General features: G+C 40.3%; 1 protein-coding gene across 1 annotated transcript; it reads right to left on the bottom strand.

The window, feature by feature from the left end:
- Positions 1–1,505: 1,505 nt before the first annotated feature.
- pde7b (phosphodiesterase 7B) lies at positions 1,506–13,269 on the bottom strand. Its single transcript, XM_022768586.1, has 12 exons — positions 12,942–13,269; positions 8,767–8,856; positions 7,469–7,632; positions 7,275–7,338; positions 6,898–6,993; positions 5,995–6,095; positions 4,834–4,965; positions 4,631–4,722; positions 3,971–4,115; positions 3,739–3,835; positions 3,135–3,215; positions 1,506–2,953 (listed from the first exon to the last, which is right to left on the bottom strand). Exons 1-12 carry the CDS (start codon positions 13,267–13,269, stop codon positions 2,736–2,738), a joined length of 1,608 nt encoding a protein of 535 aa, XP_022624307.1. The 3' UTR covers positions 1,506–2,735.
- Positions 13,270–24,347: the final 11,078 nt, after the last annotated feature.

The following is a 24,347-nucleotide window of genomic DNA, read 5'->3' as shown; positions in this document are numbered from 1 at the left end:
TCTGCTATAACTACTATTCTGGTATAAAAACTACAGTACATATTCGTACTTGGTAGTGAAACCAGTATGGCTCAGTGACCCTGTATCAGTGCTGATTCTGAGAGGTATTCAAATACAAGGCAGCCTGAGGCCTGCTATCTTGACAAGATCAACACTGTGGCAGTAACATCGTCAGTAACAAAGAATAAAATGCTGCAGTAGGTTTTAGGTAGCATGAAGTGATGTCTCACAATGTTCTGTGTTTCTAGTTTAAAAACAATTTGCTCTTGACACAGACAGCTGTACTGGGAGGAAGGTCTAAATTAAAAATAAAAAAAAAAACTCAAAACAAGATTGAATGAGTCAGTGAGCTTTGTCTGTAGCTACTGGTGATCGAACAGGCAAGAGTGTACCTTAGAGTAAATCAAATCAGTCAACAGTGTCAGGCTTTTCAGAGATGGTCCATGACTCCCTGTTACAGTAGAGGCATAAAAAACAGTGATAAGTATGGGGCATAAATATAGTTGGAGTTTAAGCAAAGCTAATACAGTGCTATAGTGAGGACAGGAATAACCTACAAATAACCAGAGCTACAGATAGATATGAATATGGCCACTTTCATACATCTTGGCCTGTGACTTAACTTTATTGCACTGCACCTCATAGAAAAGGCTTATATCACAGTTAGTGTAACTTTTCTTTAAAAAAAAAAAAAACCCATAGAAATGATTTGTTTCATCATTGGTTTTACACTTTTCATGAATATAACTTCTCAGTATTTCAGGTGTGATTATCTTACAGAATAGACTGTATGTAGAATACACTGTGTGTTGGCTGGGTTGTTAGAATCATAAAGCTCAGGTTATTCTTCTATAATAGCTCAGGGAAGACGTGGAGCCGGGGCCTCTGCTAGCACCGTGTACTAGACGTGAATCTAAAGACTGACAACCTTATCTATACATAGTTAGAGCAGACTGGTTAAAAAAAAAAAAAAAACCTTTTTATATTGGCATTTCACACTTGGACCAACTAGTATTTACAAATACTTGGTTTTAAGTTACATCAGCTACATACGGATAAGTTTCACCATTGAGATTATATATATAAGTTCCATTTTTAGACAACTGAGAATTGTACACATTTTTAATAAAGAACGATGATATATACTTTTCTGTAACAACCATCTCAATTGATTTGATATTTACTGCAGGATATAATAAATTAGTTATTACAATTGTAAATATCTGTAGCTACTAATTGGCCCAAGTCTGTTCAGAAGATACAGTGCACACAGTGCCTGCAGCAAGTGTAAAAACAAAGTCATATAAAAGCCTTAGAGAGGTAACAGAGCAGGGAGTCAATGTATCAGAACAGTACATTGGCACTTTGGCAATGCTCACTGAGTGTACGACCCAATCTGACCCTGACACTGGTGGGGAGATCAAATAGGAAACAAACGGCTACAGTACTCTGAGAGAGAGAGAGAGTGTGTGTGTGTGTGTTGTGTGTGTGTGTGTGTGTGTGTGTGTGTGTGTGTGTGTGTGTTTAAGTATGCTGGTATGGCTGAAGAAAAACAGGCAACAACAGTTTGATCATGTAAGAAAGCTTGTCCAGAAAATGGTGAAACACCATTACAAAATGTGTTTCATAGACAGACCAAGTTGCTGTTAAGGCTTTGTTGTGTATGAGCTTGTAAAGTGAGGTTATCAGATAAATAAATGCACCCATTAAGTTGTTACAAAGGTAACACCAGTGTAAGGAGAGTTATGTTTCCCAATATCCATATGCAGTAAAACGGTTGATAACATTGCTTGTGGTGTGTTTTGGCATGTGAAGTGCTGAGGTCGTACATCACAGTATGAAAAGATTATACTGTTTAGAACATTACATGTTTGTGTTCTCCACGTCGGTGAGTCGGGTCAAGTCAAAAACATCCAGCGGAGGGTTGATATCAGAATTCAAGCAACTCGGCAACAGCAGCTGAAGCCACTTTGTGTCAGTCATTAATTGTATGGGTCAGTCTTACAGGTTACACAGTTAAAACAGAATACGTGTTACAGTTTACAATACCTTGAAATACCAACTTAGTGCTCGAGTTAAAACGCACTTCAGTGAAAAGTAGACAAGTGAGACACTTGTATGAAAGAGCATCCAATAGAAGTGCAAGCTGTACAAAAAAAGAGAAAAAGTGAAAAGAGCTTAATATGTATTGTCTAAAACTTTAAAAAGCATAGTATAGTTGATATATTAATATATTCCTTTCATAATCTTTCATATATTTTATAGCATCTTTTTCAGCACAGTCCAGCTGACTTATTAAATTTGTATATAATTTTGGCTTTTCTTTATTCTTCTAGCAGCATTGTGCAGACACATTAATATTCGTCTTTGCTGATCCCTCTTCTGCCATCAGCCATAACCTTCCCGTCCTGTATCTGCGTCTCAGTAACTTTGAAGCAGATATCAGGGTTAAAGAGCAAGGCATGACTTTGTCAAATTGGCATTTATTTACTAAGATTATCAATCCATCTGCTCTACCATGGATCTGTCTCCATCTTCTTTTTTTTTTTCCTGCAGTGCTGAGGGAGCCATTCCTCACTAACCCAGGCCAGACTCCCATCCTGCGCTCCCACTTTCAGAGCCCGCGTACACCCACGAGTGGGAGGAAATACACTGGAGGACAAACAAGGAGCCTCATAAACACTCCTCCTCCATTTACAAAGGAAGATGAAACACCCCAAGAAACAAGAGGAAGATTAAGGGATGCTTTCTCCCTCTCCACCTCCTCCTTCAGGCTCAGGCTCATCAATGTGGGGGTGTGTTTGCGTGTCTAAATGTGTGTGTGTGTAACGAAGGCGGCTCCAGCGGGCCTTGTTCTTGTGCAGGTGACCCGTCATGGTCTGGCTGAGCAGGCTGGGCTCAGTGAAGCGGTACCACTCCTCAAACAGAGGCTGCACAATGTAGGAGATAAAACCTAAGACACATAGCAAAGGCAGGGAGAGTGAGAACTCATGGGGTGGGGACTGATAGATTTATATTGATCCTGACACTACTTGCAGTCCCTCGCCATCTCTCAATGAGTTGAGGTACATCTTCTCTCAGGGACACATGATGATATAATATTCTTGGTGCATGCCTGTGTCTTTCGTACTCACCTATCTGGATGGCTGGGACAGAGTCCGCCTGCTGGTTACACAGAGGACTGATCTCCAAGTCAAACTTTCTCTCCAGGTCACCTGTTAATAAACAGAATAACAGATCATAATAAAAACTGTCATCAGAACATGCAATAGAAAAGCAGAGATGTAGGAAAAGATGATAGAGATGCGGACCTGAATAAAATCTTTAATTCATTATGTTTAAGTAGTTACAATCAGTGTGCATCTTAAAAATGTGGCTTAAAACTGGATAAAAAGTTCATTTTGACGCGCATAGGAGATATGTTTTCTATCAACAATGAAACAGACCGTTACCATGATTAAAATCATGGATTTCGCTAGGTTTGAAAAGTGCTGGAAACATTTGGGATAATGTAAGTACACAACAAAATATATAACGTAGGTCACACAAATGTAGTTCTTGATTTTCAGATCTAAAACACAGAATTTCAGCAGTGACTCCGGTGTCTTGAACGTATCAAAATTTCTATTTTCTAAATACTAAGGTAGTTCTCTTAAATTAAAAAGGTACACTAAAAAATACTTCCAATGTCATAACCATTCTCTCTGATGGTTTTTTCATCTCAAACAGTTTACTCACCCTGCCTGTAGAATTCCTCACATACCCTCTCACTCCACTGTCTGCTCAGCTCCCAAACCCGACACGGGTTACAGACGTCAGCACACTTCAGAGCGATCTGAGGGCAAAGAGACGAGGCATTCGTTGCTTTACTGTTCATATGAAAGTTATTTGTTGAAGTATACATTATAATTCCAAAATTGTGTGAAAAATGCTTGCATATACTCTATTGTGGGGTGGATGTGAAGTATACCTGCAGCATAAAATGCCTGTGTGAAGCCAGTTGAAGGTCCAGGTCCTGGTTGTCCAGATGTTCTCTGAAGGTCAACAGGAACTCGTTCTGCCGGCTGATGTCCGTAGCCAGGATGAGAGAGCCCAGCTGCTGCTCCATGTCCTGCCTGCAGAGCAGAGGGGGGGGAGACAGAGTCAAAACCACTAACGTGCTCAATTCTGACTCTACTTGTACCAGCAACAGCTACATTTTTGGAAATATACTGTATGTTTATTGGTTAGTTACCATAGGCTGTACACTTTTCTACTGCTTTTACAGTGATACGCTAAACGGAGAGCTCAAATGAATAAATGCATCATGATTATTTAATCAAAACTTAATATCGAATATATACATACATATATATTATATATTCAATAATAAGTTTTTAAGAAATTGCAGTAGCAGAATGCAAAGGATAAGATTGCAATAAGTCAAAGATCTACTGCAGAGCACTGACAAGTTTATTTTACAACTGGTAAAAATGTCCCATTTCATACGTACAGTATCTTGCTCACACTTGACTAGAGTAGGGTATCCTTGTAAAAAATATTTGTTTATATCGTGTGTGTGTGTGTGTGTGTGTGTGTGTGTGTGTGTGTGTGTGTGTGTGTGTGTGTGTGTGTGTGTGTGTGTTCTTACCACATGTCAGCAGGCAGGTGGGACAGAAGTCCTGACTCTCGCAGCATGCCTACAGTGGACCTCCAGTGGTGACTCTCCAGTACAGATGTGTTCTGTTCAAGATAAGTAATTTTACAAACGGACTCAGTTGCAGCTTTGACACCAAACCCACAATCACATGTTGAAACACACACTATTAACCAGCACCGCCCCGAGCTGTGCACCTGGTAGAGGGATGCCAGGTGGTGTCTGGTCTTGATGAGGAATGGCTGGTTGACTCCAGGATGGTCCACATCGTGGGCGGCTGCTGCCATCAGACCCAGGAACACATCCAGTGGGCTCAGCTGCTCTGCCAGCTACAACACAGGGAAGGTCCACAGACACACTCATTTCAGATGAAACCTGATTGCTACGCTCACCTTGTAGAGAGACTTACAGAACATACAGTGTGGAGTATGAAGACTCTGTGTTTTTCATTGTTTTGGGTGCAATCTAACACCTGAAATTAAAGATGAGAGTCAGAACTTCAACTTAAATGTTTATGTTTTATTCCAAGCCCAATACTCTGGAGCACTGAGTCTTAACAAACCTGTCCTGATACTTGCACTGCCTGAATGCACTATACATTAGGTTTCAGTTCAGTTGTGACCTTAAGTGTATTTCCGCTTCAATTTGTCTTCTGCAAATCTACTTTTCATATTTCAGCTTCCTTTTGAGAAAAAAAGTGTTTGTTGTAATTAAAATATAATAAAAGGACACGGTATAGAAATATACTTACCTCATTATTCAAATGGTCTCATATCTTGCACTGTAAACTGAAGTGCTCACTCACAGTTATGGATTTTAATTCATAACAGATCCAGGTGTGTGTCGGAGCATGGGGATGAATGCTTAATGGTCAGTAAAGGACAAAATGGTATATTGATCGGAGAAGCAGCAGGCTTGTCATCTTATATGAGTGTGTCCTAGTTATCTAAAGCAGACCAGGCCGTATGCCTTTCACAAAATATGTGCATCACTAAGTGCTTTACAGAGCAACAAGGACACAAAACAATTACTGTATGAAGGGGAAAGATGCAGAGGCACTTAATCTGGTCAGAGGGCTTCAGGGATTTCTCCAGGCTGTGGATAGATGTGTTGCCGAGTCTAAGCGAGCAGGAATTATCCCTCAGGGAGCAAAGCTAATAGAATATGTCAAGGAGAAGCTCAGGTCTAGTGAATTGCTGCAGAGAGAGAGAGAGTGTGTGTGTGTGTGTGTGTGTGTGTGTGTGTGTGTGTGTGTGTGTGTGTGTGTGTGTGTGTGTGTTTGTGGGAAACAGAGGGAGACACACACAGAGCGAAACGGAGAGGGTGTGCGTATCTGTGAATACAGTATTATTAATTACCTTGGGCTCCTTCAGATAGCAGTACATGGCTTGAGTGACATCCGCTGCATGAACAGCATTGTGATAGGGATTCTGGGAGTGGTAGTCCTCCTGCACCATGCCTGGCAAGACAGGAGATGAGACCATATCCTATTAAACTATTTACCCTTGCATATCTTAATCTGATATTAATGCAATTCAGGAAACACCGCTGAAACATGTCAAAGCCTTAATTTGATTATCAGATCAGTGTAATCCAGTTAATACATAAGACATTTTGATTCACTGAGGAAAAGATGCAGAATTTTACAATTATTCAAACAGCTGCAACACCCCACTAAACAAATAACTTGACACAGTACAGTAGCAAAGCTGAGAGTAGGGTGTGTTCACACATTGGGATTTTAAGGCACAGATAAAAGGCCAAGCATGTTTAGCATGCTGTGGATACTGGATTAATATTTATTTACTATAACAACATCCGCACACACATCTGTCACTTTATCCATATTTGTTGTTACTGTGGGGAAAATAAACCCAGAGTCTCCTTTGTAATGACTGATTGGCAGAGAAAAAGCAGCCGACATCAGCTTGGGCTTTCCTGAAACGTTAAACCCTGCTCAGCTTTCACGTGTGTTCTGTCCTGCCTAAAGAGACGCCGAGTGAACCTTTTACAAAGCAAATGCTTTCTATGTGGAATAGGTGGTGGCAATGGGGAGAAAATGTTATGTGTGATCATATCAGTCCTCCTTACCATTTAGATGTTATAAAACATTCTTAGAAAATGATCATACTTGTGTAAGATACAAAATTATTATACTTGTGTAATTTGTTCGACAATTTTTTTTTTAATCAAAGTCAGTAGCCAATAATATCAGAGGACAGAGGGTTGATGGGAACTACTGCCACTTTCTTGCAGCTTACCCAGAAACCTGTGCAGTTTGACCATGTCCAGCTGGAAGTGATGAATGAGACCGTAGACATTGAAGAGATGGCACATAAGCGTCACCAGGCTGTTACCTACAACACACACACACACACACACACACACACACACATACAAATACTACTATGTCAGAGGACACATACAGTAATGTCAACTTTACAAAAATTAAATTTTATAGCTCGATGTGGTAGCAGACTATAACAGTGAGAACATTTTTTTTTTCTTTTAAAGTTGCATGTTAAAACAAAACAGTAAAAACAAGGTAAGGAAATGGGCAGTAGATAACACCGTGACAACAACAGGATTGTATTTTACATAAATTAAGAAAGTGAATAATGTTGATAAGTCATCTTACCATTTGTAAGACGATCAAAGAGGAAAATGTCAAAGTTCCATGTGCCTACTTTTGATAGCATATGCTGTAACAAAAGGACAAAGTTATCAGAAGTGATCTGTGATTCACATGCGGTGCATATGTGATACAGAGACCTGAGGATACCTGTATGTCTGCACCTCTGAGTGTATGTACATGTGAGTGTGTGTACTTACCCCAGCTTGTCCTAGATAGTCGTCGTCCAGCAGGTGTAGGGACCCGGGGGTGTGGGGCACTAAACCCCTGAGCAGCCTGGAGGCGTGACAGTATCTCTGGAAGCTCAGCAGACGCTTCACCTTTCTCCTGTTGCCGGACTCTACCTCCCCCTGCTGGGCACTGGCTGAAATTACAAAGACACAAAATTTATTTTATCATTAGCAAACAGAGGACCTGACAAATGGTGGTGGTGCAGTAGTGACGGATACACATCTAATAAAAGCAGTTTTAGGATTTCCTGAATTGTATGCAGATCCGTCCAAACACCCAAATCCTTGGTCTTGAGTAATTAGTGAGAGTTCTTGCCCCATCAGGTAAGTAGACATCTGTGTGACCCACTTTTGAAAAAACACACAGTACACTTAACCTACATTTAATGCACAATTACCCTGATTCTGTCTCTGAGCTGTATTCAGAGACAAGTGTATCCCATAATTCATCATTCTACCACTGGCAATAATCAACAAATACACAGAAGTTAAAGTTCATGACATGTTGGAATCAACCTTAATACCACATCTGTATAAATGATAATGATGTAGCATGAATATCATAAATATATCATGAATCTATATCATATCATATAAGCTTCCTTCTTTTATTTTGACAATGAGTTTGATTTAAAAAAAAATCCTGAAATAATATCACCTTATGTCTCCTAATTCATGCAGAAAAAAGTACCCAGTGTAACAGCTTTATTTCTTGCAACCTCCATTTACATGAAACTAAAATCAAAAAGGATCAGGGCTAGAACGACACATATCCATCTATTTATGTGAGCGGTGGGATGACCTCATCAACCACGTGTTTCGAGACATTCTCTGAAAATCCTCCACACATTTGCTATCTTAATGGGTATCGGATGTCATTTCCCAGAAACTCATCACATCCGACTGAGTGCAAATACTGGGACAAAGCCTCGGTCTTGTTTGAAAAATGGGGCGTGAACCAAGAAATGAGTACGAGTTTCATTTAGTGTATTTTCTTCATATAACTGAGGTACTTTTTATGCAGGTATCACATTTATATGAACACTTATTCCTGTTATGGGTAGTCACAAAAATGATTACCCTTTGTGTGTTACCGTATAACCAGATAGAACCATTTCTTTCACCATTAGAAACTTTGATTGGAATTCCTGGAAACATATTCAGTTTTTTTTTTTAACAACAAAGGTGATTTCTGAGTAAATGAATAAATAAGGGTTTTATTAGGGGACTGACAACTGTGTTCTACTTAAATAGGTAAGGAGACTTACTTTTCAGGATGTGCAGGTCAATCAGCGGGTAGGAGCCTCGTCTCTCAGCCAGCAACACACCAGCATGACCAGTGTTCAGTCTGCCATCAGCTACATGAGAGGGAAAGAAAGAAGGGAGAATAAGGAGAGGATGGAATATATAAATATTTGGTGGTTTTATTGATGGTTTTGTATTGGCCATATTTGGTAAACATGCTTCCCCCCCCTCAAAAAAATCCATGAATCAAACATTCAAGGAGAGAGGAGACAGATGAGGGGAGTGTAGAGACTCAGCAGAGCAGAGGCGATAGAAGGATAAGTCGAGCAGCCAGCGGGGTGACGGGAGGACAACAGAGCAAAGTGTTCCCCCGGTGCCATACATAGATGTTCAACATGATCAGCCTCATAAAAGCAGATTTAGAGTCGTCTTTAAATCAGCTTCTATTAAACAAGAGGATCTTTGACTTCGCTGAACCACCAGGACATCATGCATCTGGTCTGAGTTTGCCTGAGGAGAATGGATTTCATGCCACGGTGCAGCTGTTATGGTGCATGTCTGAACACTTATTAATTACCAGACTGTTGCTGCGTTTCGTTCATACAATAATTGTTCTTGTTTTTACTGTAGTGTCACACTGACGCTGATCGTTTGATGTGGTAAATTTTTTAAACAAAGGTCGTTCATAACCCTTGTGCTCCGAGCAGAAGGAGTGGAAATGTTGTTTCTGCTGCAAAACAAAGCTTTTCTGTTTGACTCTGAATCTAAAAAAAGGAAACGTGTACTTCTCCCATTTTTTGAAGTGCCCATTTATTTCGGAGATGCTGACAGCACATTGTCTCCTGTCTACTGTATGAATTCTTTCCACAGGAAGAGTCCCAAAAGTAACCCTCATTGTGTGAGCACCTATCAGATGGAGCGGGAACACAACAGCATAACAGGTCCTTGAACACTAAATACTGCCTCTATTAAAATGCACAAGAGGCCAGTGACAACAAGGCACAACAAAACTAGGCTCTAGGTCACCGCTTACATGCACACACATGAAATTTACACTTGAATGAGCTCCAAACTATGGGAATACTGAATAATTTACAGATCAGATGTGAGGAACTGGAGCGTATTATGTCCCAGAGGTTGCCAATTCACATCACCTCTGTGACTCCCGCTTGTAAGAGCAGCTAAACTATCTGTTAATGGGGCTGGAGTCACTGTGGTAACTCCCTCAGGTTGCCAGATCTTCCCTTGCAAGTGTGGGTTGCCAAAAGTACCAGAGTTTGCAGGCAGGCATTGTGGTTTTGGTAAGTGTGTGTGCAGTGTAGGCAAGGTGGCTGTACATAAAACATATGGAGGAAAATTGGCATCATTCCCTATTTATGCATGTTATAGTCAACCAAACAAATATAAACCACTTGGGGGAAGTGACTCAGCCTGTTAAAGTGAGGCAGAAGTCCTGCTGGCCTAGTTTGAGCAAGAAAAGGGGGAAAGCCTCTTTGCTTTTTTATCCTGCGCACTGGCAGGGAAGGAGAGGAGGAAATACACCATCTGGAAAAAACACCGCAGTAACACTCAGATCACCCCCTACACACAGACACACATACACACCAGCCTCTGGCTCTCTTCCTTCGCTCTAGCTATCTCCCCATACTTCTATTTTATGTGTCACTCCATCCTTCTGTCCTCCCCTACTTCTGGATCCCGTCTCCACATCCTCCTCTCTCTCTCTCTCTCTCCATCACCACCCCCTCAACCTTCCCATCATCCTTCATTCCTTCGTGTTCGACAACAACACCCCCTCTCCCCATCTGATCCATCCTTTCGTCTCGCCCCCCTCCGCCCCTCTCCTCTTTCCCTCTCTTCTTTTAACTCTTTGTGTGGTAAATAGGTCATTGTCTCCATGCTGAGCAGAACTGGGTCACTTAGGATGAAAATGTGAATCAGTTGGAAAGGGTGTTTAAAGATGTGGCAACGCACACGCGTCTTGTCATCAACCTGTGCGCGAACGCTCACGGCACGCACACACAGTTGCAAATGAGGCCAAATCCCTGATTTCAAAATGCGAAAAACAAGATCACACACTTGGCGCGCGCACGCACTCTCGCACGCGTGCACACACACACACACACACACACACAGCTCTGGTAGGAATATGTTCACTTGGTTTCACTGAATCTCTCGGTGTTTATGGCACAACTTGTGCTTTGGGGCTGTTTGCCTTCTCAGAAAGAGACGGTCAGACACATCGATGCCATACGCAGCACCAACACTCGAATACAAATGTGTTTTAAACACACAGTGGCCGATGATGCTTCCTTCTGCCTGCAACTGCTTTATGGGGATACATAAATACATACAGTGCATCCATGCAGCTGGCAGTGATGTCCAGACACAGTTAACTCAGTGGCAGAGCTAACACATTCTGTTTCTGTGTGTTTGCAACAGCAGACAGATGTGTGACATGACCTAAGGCAGCAAGTAACTATTATTTTCATTATCGAATAATCTAGCCAGTTATTTTCTTGATCAACTGATTAATTATTTTGTCTATACAAATGTCAGAAAATAGCAAAAGAAACTCTTCAAGCCCATGTTGACATATTCAAATATCTTTTTTTGTCCAAGCAGCAGCCCAAATTCGAAACAAATTTTGTTCAATATCATATAAACTAAGAGTATGATAGCTCTCTATATGCAATTGTCAAAAAAGGAAAATATGACAATTGTTAATTACATTTCAGGTACTAAAATGATCAGTAGTTTTCGGTAAAATACTCTAAACCAAACTCTAAAACACTGCCAGTTAGCACTGCTAGATAATCCTCCTTTTATTTAATAAAAAGAAAAAAAAAAAACTGTAATTCTGATATTTTCAGTCCTTTTCAGTCTTTGCTATAGTGCTAAATGTCAGAATGACTCACTATCACCACAGACAAGGTATCTCAGTGTCTTGACACACGTGGTGAAATCAAACAATGCGCAGACAGACTTTCACCCTCTGTATGGAAGTCATCAAATGAATGAGATCATCACAATTCAACCGGGAAAGTCACAGGCAGTGAAGGGCATACATTTGTCCATTTTCCCCCCTATGAGTCACTACCTGCACACAGGTAATTCCCCACAGTGTGAATCATCTCAACTTTTCAAAAGCACAAACACACAAAGATTTAAATGTACATTGTTCCATTTTTTGATCAGCTGGTTGTGCAAATATCAAAGTCAAGACTTTCACTGCATCATACTTGTATCACTAAATGACAATGAGATCAACGTTATCAAAAAACACCTGACAGTTAGTCAGGCCTTCTGTCAATCTAACATTAACAGTAAAATGATATCAATGTATAAGAGAGAAAGCCTAAGGCCAAAAACACCTCTCCTAAAGTCAGCATTAGTGTTACCATAGTCAACAGCCTATTAAATATCAATGTAATGTCACTGTTGTTCATCACCTTATTTCCTGTCATTGACATTAAACATTGGTTTATTGTCAAATCATCACTTCTCCACTAAAGTAATTCATACCAAACTGGCAACAATGTTACTCTGCGTCATCAGTGTTATACTCCTGACAGACGGACACAGGCTCGATTGATGGCGTCACATCAGTGTCATCAGTACAGCTGCAGCTCAGCAGATGGTTACAAAGCTTTATTTAATGGACACTCTGGCTTTACAGCCCAAATCCCTCATTTCACCATCTACTCTGGCCGGCTGTCTGAACTGCTCTGAGCTGCGTCTGGACCCACGTCACTTACGGACACACATGTACGTAAACATGCGGCCAGAGGCGTGCTTGTCAAAGATAATGTCACACATGCACACATGCATGCACTTTATTAAATTAAAACGTGAACCCAAACACGTAGTCAAAAAGTTGAATATTTAAATGAAAAAATGGATGCACAAGGACAGACAAAAACAAGCCCAGACACCCTTATTCATAAAGTTGACCACAAACACCACTACAAAGAGAACAAATTCTGCACAAATCATTACACATTGTGACAGAATGTGCCCAAAAAAATGCAATGTAAAGTCACACACTATGGGGTTTCTGTTATAAATGTTTTTTTTCATGTAGCACACACAGCTGCTGGGTCAAAATAAACAGACAACATACATGACACATTAAACATTTATCAGAAAACTCCTATGAGCTTTACTGTACTTGAAACATGTATCATGTGGAAGTTACCTTCCAGATGTATGCTCCTGTCCTCTATGTCCTGCTTCCCCTCCTCTACCTCCTCCTTCTCTGCTTCCACCCAAGTGCTCGCCTCACTTCTCTCAGACCCCCGAGGGCCTCCCCTGCGCGCCCTCCAGGCTGCCCTGAGCTGCCGTATGAGAGCCGGAAGTTCCAGGGCCAGCGACAGGCCCCCACAAGTAACTGGAGGAGTCCTGAGAGGACCCCACACTGGTGAGCGGGAAGCCTCATCTGGACAGACGCCAACGTCAACCCCGACACCAAGACCAGAGTCCCGCATCCTAAGATCTGGGCCCCAGAGCCCCTCTAATACTGGCATCCTCACACCACACAAAGATAGATGGATGACGGACAAGTGCAAGGAAAGGAGAGATCAAGGTAAAGAGGGGAGAGTAAGTGAGGAAGGGGAGAGAAAGAAGGATGGTGGGACAAAGAAACAAGGAGAGGAAGAGAGACAGCGGAAGGAGAAGCTCACTGTCAGGTAGCCATGGGTGAGAAAGAGGAGGACAGATTGAGATAGTAGCAAGTCTGGATGTAGGGCAGAGGAATAAAGACTGCAGGGAAAAACAGAACTTGCTGCAGGGAGGATAAAAGGACAGAAAGATTAAGAGCAAAGGGTTGCAGAGTGATAAAAAAGATGAAACTAAAAATGCAAAGCTGGGGAAAGCCAGAAAAAAAGAGAGGAGAATCCGCCCGTATCCCTTTCTCCCAGATTCAGCCACTGACAGTCTGCTGCCTCCTTCTGCCGCATTCTCTCTCCCTTCTACAGTCTCACTCGCGCCAGTGTTGTTATGGAGTCTAATAGCCCCTCCTCTCCCCACTCTTAGCTCACTGACACACTCTCTCACTCTGCCTATATGCTGCTACCCCAACCACAGACCAATAGGATTTGTGTAAGCGTTCATGGGGCTTTGGGTTCACAGACGCATCCTCTGTCTCACCGTGAGGCCAGAGGAAACAGGGCTGTATGAAATGCACACATTTCTTTAGAAAATATTAAAATTACTATCCTCTAGCCTATTTGTTAAAATTTTAATTTAAAGCAGATTGTATGCAGGGCTATTTTTAGTATTTTTATTTTATTTTATATGACATTCCGTTTGATTTATAGATTGCCAAGAAATAATGAAAATGGAGAAAGATGCCAATTTAAAATTAAACAGAGCCAAAGGTGAGGTCCATAATTTGTCCAACCAAAACTTATATTGATTCAAATCCTTACATTTGAGAAGCTGGAATTGATAAACTAATCATTTAACTGTCTAATTGTTTCAGTACTAACTGTGTGCAGAGTTTGTTTAACCTTTGAGAATACGAGCTCCCACTCTGACAGAACAAGATAATGAACTTCTTGAAGGTAAAACAAGGTGAACAGCACGCAGTGAGTCACTCCTCATTGAGGCTTCTATGGAATAGTAGCGCTTGAGCGGGTTTGTTTGATTTATTTGTCACTTGTTCAGGTGACTAACCAGCCTTAGGCTTGAACACAAGCAGGATTTCAGAAGACAAAAGCAGTAGAACAGGATTTGTTCGAAACATTAAATTCTTGAAAGACGTTCAAAGAAACGTCAAGGTGAAAATTCATGATGACTAAGGCAAACACCAACTCTGTCCATAACTTACCTAAAGTAATCAGAGTCTCACTGTCTATCAGTTCCAACATCTAAAATCTTACTTACACTTATCTACTATTCGTGCTCTGCAAGATGATTGTAATGGTCTGAACTGAAGCAGCTTTAACTCAGATGAACTGTGCAGAACTGAACCTCCTTTTGGGACTGAAACCGCTCTCTATCTATGTCACCCTTAAATAGAATAAACACCTAAAGGGTTCCCTGTGGCTGCTGAAAACCACACTTTAATTATGACACTACAATTAAGTGAATGTAAGTAGATCTTTGTGTGATCATGGAAGATGCAGAGCTAAAACCATTTCATTTTCCACTGAAATGTTCCCTTGAGAAACAGTCACATGCTGACAAAAGTACTGACACACACACAGACAAACACACACACACACAGGCACAGAAAAGGCACATAGCCTTGAATGTCACATATCAGATGCAAGAAGTTGATTGCAAGAAATCACGAGGCAAAGAGCATTACGATAAAAGACACTGCTTCTCAGTTTCCCACAGTCTCAGTTAGTGAGACAATGTACAGATGGTTGAAAATGCGCCATGACTATGTACTCAAAGTATAGCTGTTTTGTTGTCGCTGTCATGAGCAGTTGGTATTTAGTGTAAAATTTTTATGTTCTTGTAGGGTGTAGTGACATCATGAGGAACAAAGCATGTCTCTTATTTCGTACTCATTAAGTAAACTCTATAATCAACAACAAGAACCTGATGTCTTCAGACTAGTTGAACAGAAACAGTCAAGTTCTTCCCCAGTTTCTTCCTTTAGGTCAGGAACATGTAGGAAGACGACTGAAACTTACAACTAGATACCTCACCTTACCCTGGCCTACTCCCACAAACATACACAGCTCAGTTCTTACATGTTCCAGTGCAAAAAAAATAAATAAAAATTGATTGTATTGTATTGCTAAATTATACTGCAGTAGAGTGAGTGTAAGAACAAGGTGAACTTTAGGTGAGCTGTGGCTCTGCAATCGAACCATTTTTCCTCCCCTGCTACATGACTCTGTTCTGCCTCCTCTCATCATAAAAATCTGACGTGTTTTAAGAGAATGAGAGAATCACAAGGCAAAAATTATTAAAATCTTGAAACACCAAGCACTGTATGATGTTTATCTCGGGCTATAACAGACTCATCTTGGTATGTTCAGTCATGGTGCCAAATCATAAGTCTCACCAGCCCCACAATCATAAAGCATTTAAAAGAGCCTTTATCATCATCACTATGAGTAAGTGCAACAGCGGCAAAATGAAGACAGATAGCTGTCCTCGTTGTTGGCACTTGAAACAAATTGATCTGTGGAGACTGACAGTGGTCGGTCGCATACTCCAAGGGCTGAATCATATGTGACTTTAACAGATGAAAAAGTGAATAAAGCTGCAAAAGAATAATAGCAGCAAACAAACAGAGCAAAGATTCATAACTGTCTGAATATGTGAAAAGAAGCATGTGACAAACAAAACAGTGGCGATGTCACAGAATGAGAGAAAGATATAAGAGGGTCGAAGAGGTCGGTGGGGGTCTTGATGAGTAAACTTGGTCAGGCTGTGGACTGCTGGCTCCAAATGATCGCTCACTCCCTCTCAGACACAGACACACACACACGATGCACAGTATCCAGTACGACTGAGATACCACGCAGTCTCTGCTCTCTGAGTTGTATGTGTGCTTGTGAGTAACAGACTCTTATTTTTGATTCTTTTAATGATGCCACTGGTCACGTTTTCTGGCAGGTCGCTGTAGAGAAGTAGGTCAGCCAGCGAATGAAATGGTCTGTCTAGAGAAAACAGTGGCAATTGTTTGTATTTGTGTTAGTATCTACGTTTCTGCTTGTTTGTCTTTGTGCATGTGAAAGTGTGTGGACGCGTGTGTAATTTACATGTCTGCCTTACCTTTTCTTTCATGTGTTTAAGGTTGCTTCACACTTTCACTCTCCTTTTTTTAAACAAAAGTTTGACATTCATTTGGAAAACAACCAGCTTTGGCTACATTTCAAGGTCTGAATCATCAAGGTCTCAGACTGTAGTTATGATAAACAGCTACTTTTTACTGTCTCCAGTGCAGACAATGTTTCAAAAAACAGGACTGGGAAAAATTTAACATTGTTAGAACATTTAGAGGTTTCTCAGCAAGGTGGACTCATGACTTTTAACAATGTGAAACCGACAGTGTTGAACAAAAGCCACTCAACTAGACAGTGCAGAGTGTATACAGAGATAGTAGAAAAATGCTTCTCTGTTTGACATAGAGATTAAACCAGTGAAGGCCTGAAGCAGAGATACCGAGTATTTGGAAACATTCTCCACCACCAAATTGCAGCTGACTACACCTATTAACAAATCTTTAGCACCGAGGTATTCAGGTCAGTTAGCGCTCTTACCCAGCATGCGAACGTGTATGGCATTCTGCTCCGACCTTTTAAATGTGACAGCACCGCACCTCTGTGGCAGAGAGAGAGAGAGAGAGAGAGAGAGAGAGAGAGAGAGAGAGAGAGAGAGAGAGAGATTAATATTACGACACCCAAAAATACACACTGCACCGATAGCAGCATGTCTGCATGTTGGACAACAACACTGAAAAAGTGGGTCAGGAAGCAAACGGGCATAAACTGGCAACAATTTGCACATTAATCACATGCTTCCACATGGTTGGTCCTCATGGTCAGAGGCCTTAAGTCATCTTTTTTTAGTCATTTTCTATCAAATGTGTGTTTGTATCTAGTTCAACTCAAATATTTTTGTAGTACTTTCTTAGAAAAACTGATAAAGCAGACATATTGTGGTGGATTGGTTCACATTAGATTAACTCAATATATTTTTTCTATCATAACCTGACCCATTAAAAGCCTCTCAATAGTGAGACATTCAACATTACCATTCAAAATTAGTGAAAATAACCACAACTTCTTAGAGACCAAGGTAGCACCTCAAAATTGTTTGTTTCATTGTTCGACAAACAGTTCAAAACAAAAAAATATTCAGCTAACTAAATTATTACTGGATTATCAAGAGTTGCTGATTAATTTTCCAAAGACCGGCTAATAGATTAACTGACTAATTGTTTCACCTCTGCTTAATGTCAAACCTCAATTTGTGAATCCTTAATGATCAAGACTTCTGTTGCCTCACTCCAACCCCCTGCAAAGTAATATGAGTCTTGACAGACAAATATTTTCCATCATCCGCTCTGCCCAGCTTTTGAATCAGCACCAACAATACCTTACCCATCTCTGTCTGATGAGCTAAAATTGATAAAGTACATTAGTTGTGTTGCAACCTGCCACCATACCCTGACCTGAGCTCAGGTCTGAAGCCTAATTACAATCCAAAGTACTGTGGTGCAGTTCAGGCAGACTGAGCTCGGTACATTTCCCAATTAAGGTAATCTATTTATAATAGCTAGTAATGGCTATAATAGTTATAATGGCTTAACATCTGTGTGCATAGTGGACACAAGTTTGAGTTGACTGAGTGCACCAAGCAATGTTGGTTTAGAGAACAAGACACACACACACGCACATATTTGATAGAAATCAGGTACCCTAGCTGACCTGCTAGACACATAACAAATCATCTGTTATCTGTTTTTACATAGTGTTCAGCGTTACATCTCTGGAGGAAAATAGTCATAAACAAGTACCTTGAGTAGGAGGATTTACATCTAAATTAGCTCACTGCTGTTTACTGGCGGGCAGGAAACGGGTGGATGGAGTCAAACTAGAGGCAAAGGCTGATCACTCATCCTACCCACATGGTTATCGCCTGTTTACAGGATGCCCTCGTCATTTGTTTTCCATGATCTGTAGCTCTGTGCTCATTATTCACCTTGTCTGAACGACTCTCCAGTCAAGTCTCCGTATCTGTTTGTTTATGGCTACCTGCTGCCTAATTGTTTAACTTGAGCAGGTCTATTCACCGACCCTTTTATGTTTACCAGGGATGGGGAAAAATGGATTTGGAAACAGTTTTAAAAGTTTCAGAGATACAATATTTCACATAAAATGCTGCTGTGCAAGTATCAACTGCAGTAATGCACTTTAATCACACATAAGAGAAAATGTGTGTTACACAAAAATAAACACTGTACGCCCAACTTCTGCAGAGTAGTGGTGTACTTCTGTTACACATGCTTGATGTGATATCTATGTTATACATAATAATATGAAAGTATTTACACACAAAAAAAATACATTAAGTGCATATAAGGAGATTAAAATACTGTTTTACTTAGCTACCGTTTCAGTTTTTCAGAAAAGAAATGAAAATATGTTGCATACAATTTTAATAGTAAGGGACAGAGAAACAGGAAGGGAACAAAACAACAAAAGAAGTAGGGAAACAAGTTCTCCAGCAATAAACATGCAATAAGTGCTTAAAAATATTAAACAGTGCATATGATATACAATATGCAAGTGATGAAAACTGACTGGTGTCAATGACAATAAAGCAAACTCCATGCGCTAAGGAAAACCATGATATATCTTAGCCAGCTCTGGCAAAAAGGTAGTTGGTAGACTTAATCTTTTTTGTCAAACAGTTTCCAAGTTCAAGAATGAACTCAAGAATAGGCAAATTTGTTTACATTGGAAATCCACTCATGTACCATAACTGTAAAATAATAGGCTAAACTCCCCTTGTTTTCACAACCAACATCATGACAATATCAACTTCCTGTACATACTGTATATATTAAGATAAACTGTTCTGTTTCTAACATATACACTTTCACATGAAACCAAACACCAACAGCAAACCTGCCTTATAATGTAGGTTATCATAGCTCCCTCTGCTGCACACCTGCCCCCTGTCTCCATGTGGTCTGCAGTGTCCAGGCTGCTGGTTGACTGCTGTAAAGCTGTCAATACACTGACGTGACACAATGCAATAATACACGAGGCATACTGTAGCTAACACTGCAGCTTATGGAATATACATGAAGAGGAGAGGTCTGGACCAAACAAACTATTCCCTTACCATGAGACCCCAAGGTCGCCATTAACTCTCTACCTAGAATGCAAATATTGTATCCCTTATGAGAATACAACCACACTCATATAAGAGTATTATAAAAACCCTAGCATACACAAAACAGACTATAATATGGTCTAACGCTCTAATGAGCACTAAAGACATTTCATAGGTTCTAACAGTAACACTATAGGAATGTAACACAGGTTTTTCGTTGGGTCTTACCAGTCCTGTGTGCGTGTGTGCGTGTGTGTGTGTGTGGAGGAGGCACGCAGCACATTCTGCTGTTAAGTCACAATCTACATACCTCGACCATTAAACAGGACATTTAACCATCGCGGCTGCTCGTGGACAGCGAGTGAATGCGACGGAGCCTGGCGCGTGCTGAGTGTTTTCATATCAAGGGAAGCGCAGGACAGAACCTCATACGGCGGGATGAAAGGTGACTGTGCCCTGGCTGGCTGACACCTGTTTGTTTGCTCTCTTTTTTTTAACAAACTAACAAAAAAAACAAAAAAACAATTTCATCCTCCTCCCGTGGTTGTGTCTGACCTTACTCGCCCTGTACGGACATCGTCGGCTTTTTAAAAGGCAAGGTGAAGTTTCCGTTTCCCCCGCCGCCCCTTTCCGCGTGCCGTGTATGACTTGGTTGTGAGCCGCAGAGAGAGGAGAGGGGAGGGGCTGGTTGGCGCATCACAGAGGTGGGACATGTGGGGAATAGACCAATCAGCGCTGGATAAAATCACTGATTTGAGTATAATTGGTTGTCCTCAATTGAATACTATTTTAATTGTGAATATTTTACTATAAGACAGAGAATGAAGGAGATAGTTTGACCGCCACATTTCTCAGATTCTCTGTTCACTCATCAGGCACTGTGTTAGAAAAACTTGCACACCTGTTTACTCGCTAAATTAATTATTCAGCTAATCATGTGGCAGCATGTGCAATGCATAAAATCATTCATGTGGTCAGGGGGTTCAGTAAATGTTCACATCAAACATCAGAATGAACAAAAAATGTGATCTCACTGACTTTGACTGTGGCATGACTGTTGGTACCAGACTGATTTGACTATTTCTGAAACTGCTGATCTCCTGGGATTTTCACACCCAACAGAGCTTGACTCATAATGACGAAAAAAACAAAAAAGAGCCAGAGAGCAGCAGCTATGGAGACAAAAATGCTTTGATGAGAGGTCAGAGGGGAATGGACAGACTGGTTGGAGCTGACAGAAAGGCTACAGTAACTCAGATAACCACTCTTTACAACAGTGGCTAGCAGAGCAGCATCTCAGAATCCACAACACATGCGACCTTGAGCCAGATGAGCTAACAGCCGAAGACCACGTCAGGTTCCACTCCTGTCAGTCAAGGACAGAAATCTGAGGCTGCAGTGGACACAGGCTCACCAACACTGGACTGATGAAGACTGGAAAAACGTAGCCTGGTCTGATCAATCTGGATTTCTGCTGAGGCAGCAGATGGTCAGAATTTGGCATCAAGAGCATAAATCCATGGAGCCAACCTGCCTCAGGTCAACAGTCCAGACTGCTTGAGGTTGTAGAGCCATGTTTTCTTGACACACTTCATGCCCCTTAATACCAATCAATCATGGTTTGAATGCCACACCCTATCTGGGTATTGATGCTGACCATCTTCAAATGGCTACTTCAGCATCATAACCCTCCATGTCACAGAGCAAGTTGTCTCACACTGGTTTCATGAACATGACAGTGAGTTTAGTGTATTTCAGTGACCATGCCAGTCACCAGATCTGAATCCAACTGAACTCCTTTGGGATGTGGTAGAACAGATTAGCTGACAGCTGACTAACCTGCAGAGATGATTTGATGCAATCATGTCAGCGTGGAGCAGAATCTCAAATGAAAATTTCCAACATCTTGTGGAATCCTTGCAAAGGAAAAACTGAGGCTGTTTTGAGACCAAAGGGAAGCTCCGCCCAGTATTAGTATGGTGTTCCTAATGAAGTACTCAGTGATTATATGCATTAGTTAGTAATATGTCATTTATTGATGGTAATTTGATTATGCAAAACTTTTTGTATAATGCATTACAAGAAAATACATGATGACTAATGTTATGCAAAACCAACTTTGTCAGGTTTAGGGAAACATCAGATTTTGAGTTAAAATGACTACCTAAATAAAGGTAAGGGGAGCTTTGTCATAATGGTTACAATAATAAACACTTGATTATGGTTAGAAAACGATTGTGAATTATTAATACCTTGAGGCGGTCCAAGTAGCCACTGTGCAAAACACATACACATTCGTCTTTGCATGTGATGCTGAGTACGAAAATCTGTGATTCCTGCATCCAAATCACTCACAACAATGTTAAACTCTCCCTTTGATTTTTATTCTGTGATATTACAAAAAGTCTAGTGTTTGAGCCCAACTTTGATCTTCAGGTAATTTCAAAGGGAGCATTCAAGTGTTGCAAATCTTTGGGAGGCAGATGTCATCAGTTTTGTCCCCAGAAAATGCAAAAATTCTGGCAGTATTAATTCTATAGTAGACTAGATAGTAGAGGATGTGTCAAGGTTTAGTGAAAAACCCCCTCCCTTCATCATCATATAAGAAAAAAAACTAGACTTCTTGCAAAATGTGTTAATACAGACTCAAATGCCACATCTCAAGACTCATTTGAAAATCACCAGAGCCTGTTGGTGACGTACAGGCTCTGATTCAGAAAGTAACTGTTTACATTCTTGTGTGGGGCAGAGTATTTACTCAACCAGCAACATGCAGTTATTGATCACTCATTTAGACCATTTGCAGATAAGAAGAAAGAGAGATCATATTTATGTGTGTTTGTTTGTCTGTCTGTATTGTTCTGTGAGGATATAGATATACCTCATAACTGTTGCATAACATTTCTGCAAATGCAACATGAGCATAGCAAAATGCATTCAATTAGATGTAGAAAACTTTGTTTCTTCAGTCTCAGAGAAGATACAAATCTGAATACATTTCTGTTTGTGTAACAAAATGGATTTAACCCCATATATGTGCAGCATGTGTGTTTTCCCGAGACCTATTGACCTCAGTGTACAGTGTAATCCCTGATTAGTGCTGAGAGATTAGTGTGTCATGCTGCTCACAACAAATACACCTAATGTCACCATCCAGCTTGTGTGTGCGCATGCTGTCAGTCCACTTACACTGGAGGTGGTTGACTGAAAAAAAAAATCCATATAGTTTACATGTTTGTACCTTTGCAGAATCTGATGAAAATGAAATTCAGGACTCAACAGACTCAACAGCAACACAGCAACACTGCAGCAATCATGAGCATTTGGAAAGCAAACAGCATGTGATTACTTCCTTTTATTTATATCATTTTTTCATTGTGTGTAAAAAATAAACCACGATATGCTGAGTTTGCAAATATTAAAAAACATACATGTGGTAACCATGAGGAACAAAAAAAACTGCTCACACCCACACTGTGGTCAGCATTTCAGAATAAAACAAGACGTTAAGAATAGGGTACTTTGGCTGAAATAATTACTAAAAGTTTTAATTTGTAAAATGGACTCAGACAAAATTCAGCCAATTGAAATTATACGAAAATGTTTATCTTAAAAGGCAATGCTTACACCTGGTGGTGTACAGCACATACTGCATGTTGCACTACGGCAGCAGTAGTGGATGGATAATAAAGTAGACTATAAAAAGCTTTATTTCATTCTCTTTTTATCCTCATTCTATAAATGATAGAAGATACAAGCATTTAGCAGGATGTCTATGCTACATTTCTCTGTTCTTTATTGTACTGCAACAGGATGTGGTAACAGCAGCCTGCAAAAACATTCTGCCGATGATTTTATGTCGTATTATAGATCCTGTTATGTAGAAATTCAAAGAAAAGCTGTAGCAGTACAATTTTATAGGATCTTTTAAACTTCAAATATGGAGGTTTTTAAGAGTGATCATTTGATAAACCCTGTGAGAAAGTTTTAATCAATTAAATAAGGGGTCACAGAGAGCCCATAACATGCTGAGAGGGACACTGTGGGCTTATAATTTTCTAAAAAAAAAAACATAAATCCAAGTCCTAGTTTCTTTTGGTAAAAATAAGAAGAGTAAATACTGTGATAAATTTAAATGTCTCATCTCTCACACTGTCAGCTTTGCATACACACTATTCAACACATAGTGAGGTGAATTAAGCTCGAGTTAGAATTAGGTTAACCACAGGTTAGTTCTGCACTGAGATCATCGTCACATCTGCACTCCATGCACCATTATGCATCTGTCATTTATTAACAGTTTGCCATTCTTACCATAAGTAGACAACTATGTATTTGACACTATAGGGATAGATGGTGCTGTATGTTTTATAACATAATTTATTATTAATATATATTAAAACACTATTAAATACATTAAAACATACACCACACTAACACACAATGTTATACCTTACTCAATGAGTTGTTGACCCATTTTTCTAAATAAAACTAATTACATTGCTTTAAAAAACAAATCAATAATTGTTTTCATGTAGAAAGCATTTGTTTGTGTATGTTCAAACTTATCATGGTTAGACTATAGCCTTTAGCTTTTTTCTGACCAGCGACCAATTCAGTTATACAACTGACAACTGTCTACCACATCAGTGAAGCATGAAGTTGCCATACGTTGCAAAAGCTGTGAAAACTCTAACTTCAACGTAGCGTTCTGGTTTTGTGGGCGTTGGGCTGTGCAATGCAAAGTTTCCTATGAAAAGTGAAACAGCCCTACTTGCTCATCTGTGGTATG

The sequence above is a fragment of the Seriola dumerili genome, unplaced genomic scaffold (genome assembly GCF_002260705.1).
Source record: "Seriola dumerili isolate Sdu_G_001 unplaced genomic scaffold, Sdu_1.0 BDQW01000025.1, whole genome shotgun sequence".
NCBI classification, from domain to species: domain Eukaryota; kingdom Metazoa; phylum Chordata; class Actinopteri; order Carangiformes; family Carangidae; genus Seriola; species Seriola dumerili.
Note: the sequence above shows the minus strand (reverse complement) of the source record. Positions and strands in the feature narration are given on the sequence as shown.